Source organism: Cygnus atratus, chromosome 24 (assembly GCF_013377495.2).
Source record: "Cygnus atratus isolate AKBS03 ecotype Queensland, Australia chromosome 24, CAtr_DNAZoo_HiC_assembly, whole genome shotgun sequence".
Lineage (NCBI taxonomy): Eukaryota > Metazoa > Chordata > Aves > Anseriformes > Anatidae > Cygnus > Cygnus atratus.
Window position 1 is genome coordinate 6,255,818 of NC_066385.1, and position 8,208 is coordinate 6,264,025.

General features: G+C 69.0%; 1 protein-coding gene across 1 annotated transcript; it reads left to right on the forward strand.

Annotated features, from left to right (window-relative positions):
- The first annotated feature begins 1,913 nt into the window (after window positions 1-1,913).
- Window positions 1,914-7,939, forward strand: SARS1 (seryl-tRNA synthetase 1). Its single transcript, XM_035569184.2, has 11 exons — window positions 1,914-2,128; window positions 3,388-3,458; window positions 3,562-3,642; window positions 4,272-4,430; window positions 5,026-5,169; window positions 5,260-5,415; window positions 5,950-6,171; window positions 6,254-6,383; window positions 7,002-7,159; window positions 7,254-7,383; window positions 7,482-7,939. The coding sequence occupies exons 1-11, from the start codon at window positions 1,993-1,995 to the stop codon at window positions 7,637-7,639; spliced, it is 1,545 nt and encodes a 514-aa protein (XP_035425077.1). The 5' UTR covers window positions 1,914-1,992; the 3' UTR covers window positions 7,640-7,939.
- The last annotated feature ends 269 nt before the right edge of the window (window positions 7,940-8,208 follow it).

The window sequence follows — 8,208 nt, forward strand, 5'->3', positions numbered from 1 at the left end:
CCCGCCCCCCCCCCCCCCCCCCGCCCCCGTGGCCTTACGGACCCGCAGAGCCCCTGGGGCACTTTTGTACCCCCCCAGTTCCCCCCGGGAATAGCCACGAAATGCCAAACACAGGGGGCGGTGAGCCAGCCCGGCCCCGCGGCCCCCCCAGCCGCACACGGGAACACCAGGAGCAGCCCCTGCGTGTGCGGCAGGTGTGTGCGTGGGGGGTGCACACGTGTGCGGCAGGCGTGTGTGTGGGGGGGTGCACACGCGTGTGGCAGGCGTGTGCGCATGCCAGCGGTGTGCTCGTGCACAGGTGATTTTGCACGTGGCTGTGGGTGCACGCAGGTGTGTGCGCGCGGGCCTGGTTGCAGGGTGTGCGCGTGCATGGGGCTGTGTGTGCACAGCACGCGTGTGTGCGAGCTCCTGCGTGTGTGCCCCGTGCTCTGCAGCCACAGCGTGGGGCGCGGAGGCAGGCAGGGGCTGGCTGTGCCGTGTCACACCGTGTCACACCGTGTTGTGCCGTGTCACGCCGTGCCATGCCACGCTGTCACACGGTGTCACGCCGTGCCATGCCAGCCGTCCCACGACCCTGTGCCAGCCCCGCTCCCCCTCTCCTTGCCTTGCCCCCCCCCCCCCGGGAATCACCAATTGGGGTGGTTCTGCCCCAAAGCGGGTGCCCCCGTGCTGGCAGCCCCCAGCACCGTGTTCCCCCCCACTGGTGGGTCCCTCCCGTGGGTGTCCCCGGGGGGGCGGCTGCTGCCCCGCGGCTCCAGCCCCCCCCTTTTTACAGCGATCTCCACGTTTTCTAGGCGGCGCCGGGAGGCCCCGCATGTCCCGGCCGTGCAATAAAGGCGACGTTTCTGAGTCCCGCGCGGTGACTCCGTGCCCCGGGGGGGAGCGGGGCTGGTTGGGGGGTCCCCGGCACAGGGTGGGGGGCCCAGCCTGGCACCCAGGGGTGGGGAGGGAGCGGGACAGGGGAAAGCTGGGGTGCTGTGGGGATGCCATATGGTGACATGGGATGCCATGGGGTGCTGTGGGGATGCCGTAGAGGGCCTGGGGGTGCCGTATGGTGCCAAGGGATGCCGTGGGGCGCCCCTGGGTGCTATGGGGTGCCATGGGAGACGCCAGGGGGTACCATAAAGGTGATACGGGGTGTCGTACAGTGCCCGTGGGATAACGTGGGGTGCCATGGGGCGCTGTGGGGATGCCATATGGTGCCAAGGGATGCCATGGAGCACCCTGGGGTGCCATGGTAGATGCCAAAGGGTACCATGAGGGTGGGTGAGGTGCCAGAGCGTGTGCATGGGGTATTGTGTGGTGCTGCGGGGTGCTATGTGTTTTCCTGGATTGCTGCGGGAGGTGCCATGGGGCACCCTAGGGTGCTATGGAGTGCCACGGGAGATGCCTTAGGGTACCACGAGGGTTCTGTGGGGTGCCAGAGGGTGCCCATGGAATATGGTGTGTTGCCACCGGGTTCCTTGGGGTACCATAAAGTGCTGCGGGGTGTCATGGGGCACCCAGGGGTGCCATGGGAGATGCCAGAGGGTACCACGAGGGTCCTGTGGGGTGCTGGAAGGCGCCCGTGGGATATCGTGTGGTGCCATGGGGTGCCGTGGGGATGCCATGGGGTGCCACGGAGCACCCTGGGGTGCCATGGGAGACGCCTTAGGGTGCTGTGGGGGTGCTGCGCGGTGCCAGGGGGTGCCCACGGGGGGCCGTGGGGCCCTACAGGAAGCCATGGGATGCTCGGGGGTTCCCTGGGCTGCCCCGTGGGGGGCTGTGAGGTCCCCGGGGGCCCAGGGGACCCCCGGCGCCCCCACGCGGGCGGGCGCAGCACCCCCGGGGCTGCTCCCGGCCCCGCCCCTCCCGGTGCCCCTCCCACCCCCCGGAGCGCCCCCCCCACCCCCGCAGGCCCCGCCCCGCGCACGCGCACCGGGGGAGCCGCCGCTGCCGCCGCCGCCGCCGCCGCCGCCGCTCCGAGGCCGCCCCGAGGCCGCCGCCGCCGCCATGGTGCTGGACCTGGACCTGTTCCGCGCCGATAAGGGCGGCGACCCCGGCGCCGTGCGGGAGATGCAGCGGAAACGCTTCAAGGACCCGGCGCTGGTGGACGCCCTGGTGCGGGCCGACGGCGCCTGGCGGAGGTGTACGTGGGGCGGGGGGGCGCGACCGGGACCCCCCCCCCCGGCACCACCGGGACCACCCTCCGGGACCCCCCCCCCGGGACCCCACGGCTCTGCGGGGCCCGGGCCCGGCCGCACACCTGGCCCCGGGGGTGCCCTCCCCCCCCGCCCCGGGCCGGGGGTCCCGGGGGGGTCCCGAGGGGGGTCCCGCGGTGGGTCCCGCAGTGCCCGGGTGCGCCCTGGTGTGGGGGTGGCGGTGCCCCCTCCCCGCGGAGCTGCCCCGAGCCCGGGCAGCACCGGGCACCCCCCGCCCCCCCCCCCCCCAGCCCCGGGTGGGGACCGGGAGCGGGCACCGAGCCCCGGGTCCGGCTGCGGGGGGACTGGAGGGGACCGGGGGGGGGCGCGGGGGGGGGCCAGCAGCCGCCGCCCCGCTGCCGCAGCGGGGGAGCGGTGCCGCAGGGGGGGGCTCGGCCTTACCGAGGCGAGGGGAGGCCGAGCCCGGCCCTGCTGCATCACGCCCGGCGCGTCCCCCGGCTGCCGCCACCGCTGTCACCGCCGCTGTCACCCCGCAGCGTGTGGCCGTCACCCCGCAGCACCGCCGTCACCCCGCACTCGGGCCCTGCGACGCCGCGCTGCGGGGCCGAGCCGTGGCTGATGCAATCCGCACCACGCTGCCCTTGGGGCGGCCGCCAGGGCCCCGCGTCCTGCCCGGTGCCGGTCGGTGACAGCCCCCCCGCTCCGTGGGCCTCATCCTGCCCGCCCGTGGCGGGTCCCCTGCGGCAGGTGCCCCCCGCAGAGCTCTCCTCTCGCCCGGGGACGTTCCCGGAGGCAGAGGCTGGCTCTTCCCCCACGCCGGTGTTAGCGTGTCGGTGCCGGGGGCTGCCTGCCAGCAGGGACGGCTGTGTCCCGCCCGGCCCCGCTGTCACCCGTAGGGCCCTGCCCGTGTCCCCTCCTTGTCCTCGCGTCAGCTCCTCCCCGGCTCTGCGAGGCTTTGCCAGGCAATAGCAGGGAGGGGAGAATGACCCAAATCTCTTGGCTGTCACCCCGTGGCCCTGGGTCCGCCCGGACCCCAGCAGCCCCAATCCAGCCTGGGGGTCCCGGTGGGGCCGTGGCCCGGTGCAGCATCGCTCCCGGTGGGCTCAAACAAATCCTCGGTGTGGGAGCTCTCTGCTGGGGGGCAGCGCTGGTAGGAGGGGGTCAGGGCGAGCTGCAGCACCGGGGGGGGGGGGTTGTAGCCCCGCTTCTGTGCCTTGCTGACAGCTTCCTCTGCTCCTCCCTCCAGGTAGGTTTCGTGCAGATAACTTGAACAAGCTGAAGAACCTGTGCAGCAAAACAATTGGGGACAAGATGAAGGTGGGGGCCTTGCAGGCCTGTTCCTAGCATCGTTAAGGAATATTTTTACTCTGTTGCTTCAGTCTTTACGCACGGTGGGTTTTTTTCTTTCCTCCCGCTGCAGAAAAAAGAACCCGTGGGGACCGACGAGTCTGTTCCAGAGAGCGCGCAGAACCTGGACGAGCTCACGGCCGACATCCTAGGGGTGAGTCCAGCCCCATCTCCCCGCTGCTTTCGTCCAGGGCTTCGCCTGTCCCTGCCCAAACTGGCAGCGTGAGGTGTACAGAAACCCCAGCGCCAGGGCAGGGGCGGCTGCCTGCAGCCCCACAAGCAGCTCCCCGCTTTTCCCAGTCCCATGCCAGTGGTGACTGGCTCTTGCCCGGTGTTGTTCGTCTTAAGGTCGCTGCAGCCTGTGTGTGTCGGCCTGGTCACCAACCCGGGGCTTGTCCTTTGGTTCCGTGGGGGATTTGAGCAGCCTCAGTAATTGTGTGTCCTGTGCGAGGCCCTTCCTCCCTGCTCATTCCCCTCCCCTCTTCGTTAACTGAGATGTTTAATGAGCGTGGCACTGGCCGCCTTTTGCTGCCATGGGAGCTGACTGCTCCCCCTTGTTGCTGTCAGGCGCTGCGTGATGCCGTAGCTTGTGCAAGGCCTTTCAGAGCTTGACTTATGTTGGGCCTTTGTGCTCTCTGGCTGTTGTTTGATGTGTTCAGTCCATGGTTTCGCTCCAGAGACCGTGTCAGTGGGTGGGGGTCTGTGATTAACTGCGCTCAGCTGCCAGCCCCCTCTCCCCTGCGGTTTTCCTCCCTTCCCCATCTCACCCCGCTGCCTGCACAGGGGCTGCAGGTAGCCCAGATCAAGAAGGTCCGTCTCCTGATCGACGAAGCCATCCTCAAGTGCGATGCCGAGCGCGTCAGGCTGGAGGCGGAGCGCTTCGAGAGTCTCCGGGAGATCGGGAACCTCCTCCACCCCTCGGTGCCCATCAGCAACGACGAGGTAGGGGCGGACGGAGCGCGGCTTCCTGCGGTGTGGGGAGCCGTGGGGCTGACCAGAGCCAGCCCTGCTGGTGCATCAAAGCCAGAAACCACCGGCAAGTGGGACGCGCTGCGGGGAGGTGCCCCCAGATCTGCGGGCGGTGAATGAAATCTGCATGACAAGGCAGCGTTTCCTGCCGGGAGCACACAAAGAGCAGCTCAGACAGCGCAGGACGCGGCCATTGTTCAGGGAATACATGGGAAACTCGCTGGGAGCCCGGGGCTGGGATCTCCCTCGGCTGCCCTCATTCATCCAGCAGGAATATTTTGCTGGGGGAACACAATTGGGCTGGGCCGGCTGCCAAGTGGCCGCATAATAAGTGACCAGCAGGGATCAGCACTGGGGTTCCAGCTCTGGCTCGAGGGGTCTGGGTTCAGTCGCTGCCAGGTGGCAAAGCCTGGCCCCGGAGGGGGCCGGGGAGCGGGGAAGGGGAAGGGAAGAGGCTGGGGGGACCCGGCTCCCAGCCTGGGCCCAGGACAGCGCGGCGAGGAGCAGACTGGTGTCACCGCGGCCCGGGGAGGACAGGTGATGGTCTCTGCCCCTTGTCTTTGTGCAGGATGTGGACAACAAGGTGGAGCGGATCTGGGGTGACTGCAGCTGCAGGAAGAAGTATTCCCACGTGGACCTGGTGGTGATGGTGGACGGTTACGAGGGAGAGAAGGGAGCCGTCGTCGCGGGGAGCCGGGGCTACTTCCTTAAGGTGAGAGCCCAGCCCTCCGGCGCTGCCGGGTGAGCAGGGACGGCGCAGCGGGGCGCGTGTGACCGGCGGTGGCTTCCCCTTGTCCCACAGGGTCCCCTGGTGTTCCTGGAGCAGGCCCTGATCCAGTACGCCCTGCAGAGCCTCCGTGCCAAGGGCTACACTCCCGTCTACACCCCCTTCTTCATGCGGAAGGAGGTGATGCAGGAGGTGGCCCAGCTCAGCCAGTTCGACGAGGAGCTGTACAAGGTGAGCCCGGCGCCCTCTGGCTCTCTGCGTCTCGCCGCCTGGCACCTGCATCCAGCCCGGCCTCTGCCGCGTGCCTTCCCCTGCCGGGAGGCAGCCGGCTGCTGTCCCTTTGCCCTGGCGAGGCCGTGGCATGAGCTCCCTGCTGTTCCCCGTCCCTGGGTCTGTCTTCCTCCGAGGAAGGCCCGCTGGGGACGAGGAAGGCCCGGCCTGCAGACGCAGCCAGTTGTCAAGGCGATGCGGTGACGGGTGACAGCTCGTCCCCAGCCTCGCCATCGGGAGCTGGCGGGTGGCCATTGGGGCCTACAAAGGAGGCCAAACAAGCAGCGAACGGCAGCTGCTCCCATTTTCTCGACCCACTTCGGAGCCGTCCTGTTCCCCTCCTGGGAAGCCTCGCTGCCAGGGAGCGCGGGTGCCTGTGCTGGCTGCCCTGAGCATCTGCCAGGGCTGGGGGGCTTTGTCCCCAGAGGTGCGGGGACAGCTGGGGACGGGGGACAGAGGCTCTTTCCTGTCCCCACGGTTCCCCCTGCTCCCCAGGTGATTGGCAAGGGCAGCGAGAAGGCGGAGGACAGCTCCATCGACGAGAAGTACCTCATCGCCACCTCGGAGCAGCCCATCGCAGCCCTGCACCGGGACGAGTGGCTGAAGCCGGAGGATCTGCCCATCAAATACGCGGGGCTGTCGACCTGCTTCCGCCAGGAGGTCGGCTCGCACGGCCGGGACACCCGCGGCATCTTCCGCGTCCACCAGTTCGAGAAGGTGAGAGGAGCGGGGAGCCCCCGCGGGGCATTTGTGCCCCCTCCCAGGCCGGAGCTGATGGGGGGCCGCTCTCTCTCCGCAGATCGAGCAGTTCGTCTACGCCTCGCCGCACGACAACAAGTCGTGGGAGATGTTTGATGAGATGATCGCCACGGCCGAGGACTTCTACCAGTCCCTGGGCATCCCCTACCACATCGTTAACATCGTCTCGGGTAGGGGTCCCCGCCGCGGGGCCGTGTGGGGTGCCAGCGTACCGGGAAGGCCCTTGGGGTGGGGACTTCTTCGCTGCATCTCCTTGCCACAATGGCCTGGGAGCAGACCAGGCGCCCCTGCCAGCGCCTCGGGTGCCACCGTGCCCTGACCCACTTCCCGGCACAGCTTTCTTTGTCCGAGAGCATCCCTGGCTCGCGTTCCCACGGTGTCAGTCCCTAGGCCTGGTCCAGGGAGGCGGCGCCTTGGCCCTGGGCACAGAGGAAGGGGACGTCTGCTTTCCTGCAGCGATGCTCTGCGTCACTCCAGGCCCACCGGGATGGACACGCACTGCGTGGGCACCCCACCATGCTGGGACCGTGTCCCTGCTGCGTCCCCACTGTCCCTCTGGAAGGGAAGGGCAGTCTGAGTGACTCCTCCCAGGGGAACTGGCCTGTGTAGTGGCTCCTTCCAGCCTCTGCTCTGCTGAGCAGGGACACGGCTGCCCTGGGACGAGTGCAGAGCGCTGGCACGGCGCTGCTGAAGCCGCTTTGCAGCCTTCAGGCCTTAGCCTCCGCCGTGGTCCTGACAGGGGTCTGCTTGGGCTGGACCCCGCTAACTGCGGCCCTCCCATCTCGCAGGCGCCTTGAATCACGCCGCCAGCAAGAAGCTGGACCTGGAGGCTTGGTTCCCGGGCTCAGGGGCTTTCCGGGAGCTCGTGTCCTGCTCCAACTGCACCGACTACCAGGCGCGCCGCTTGCGCATCCGCTACGGGCAGACCAAGAAGATGATGGACAAGGTGAGGGCGCGCAGCAGGGGTGGGGGGGGTGGGGGTCCTGCTCTCCCCGTCTTCTGCTTCATTGCGTCCCCCCCTCCCCGTGTCCCTGCTGCAGGTGGAGTTTGTGCACATGCTCAACGCCACAATGTGCGCCACGACCCGGACCATCTGCGCCATCCTGGAGAACTACCAGACGGAGGAGGGCATCCTCGTACCCGAGAGGCTGCGCGACTTCATGCCCCCAGGTAGCAGCCGGCGCCCTGCCCTGCCCGGGCTCCGTCGCTGGGTCCCTGGGCGCCCCGCGTGCCCCTGGTGCGATCTGTCCCACTTGCTTTTCCCCCAGACCTCCGAGAGATGATCCCGTTCGTGAAGCCGGCCCCCATCGAGCAGGAGCTCTCCAAGAAGCAGAAGAAACAACAGGAGGGCAGCAAGAAGAAGTCGGCAGGAGGAGAGCGGGTGCTGGAGGAGCAGATGCAGAACATGGGCGTGAACAGCGCCTAAATGCTGGCCCCGGGGCCGCCGTCGAGGCCTCCTGAATCATCTCGGCTTCTTCCCCGGCTCGGGCTGCGCCCATCCATCACCACCTCTGCTTCGGGGCCCCGTCTGCGTCAGGGAGCTGCTGGTCACCGCCCGGCCCCCCCGGCACCGAGCTCCGGGATGAAGAACTGACAGTACCGGGGCTCCGGCCCCCCCGTCCCCCCCCCGAGCGGGGCCACGCGCCCCTGGGTCGCTGCCCTGCGGGCTCATCCCAGGGGCGGAAACTTTCCTCTCCTTCAACCCAATAAAGCAAAGCTGCTGAGACGTGTCGGCGGGCTGCCTGTGCCCCTCTGGGGGTCCCCGCGAAGCCGGGGGGGTGGTTGCTGGGGGGCTGGGGCAGCGCTGCAGCATGGGGGGGGGGGGGGGGCTCCGGCCCCCTCTCCCCTTCTCTGTCCTTTCTCCGCAGCGGCAGCTGGGCGCGGGGCCGCCGCCGGCCCCAGACAATGGCGCAGACAAAGGCGGCGCTCGGCGGCTCCCATTTGTAATTCAACGAGGGGCCGGGGCCCCGCTCGCCCAGCTGCTGCCCGGGACCC

What these genes read in the sequence shown, in the direction of transcription:
- SARS1 (XM_035569184.2), top strand. Translation starts at nt 1,993, where the DNA reads ATGGTGCTGGACCTGGACCTGTTCCGCGCCGATAAGGGCGGCGACCCC. An exon ending in TCACGGCCGACATCCTAGGG is followed by an intron (nt 3,643 to 4,271) that starts GTGAGTCCAGCC and finishes CTGCCTGCACAG; the next exon opens with GGGCTGCAGGTAGCCCAGAT. An exon ending in CATCGTTAACATCGTCTCGG is followed by an intron (nt 6,384 to 7,001) that starts GTAGGGGTCCCC and finishes CCCATCTCGCAG; the next exon opens with GCGCCTTGAATCACGCCGCC.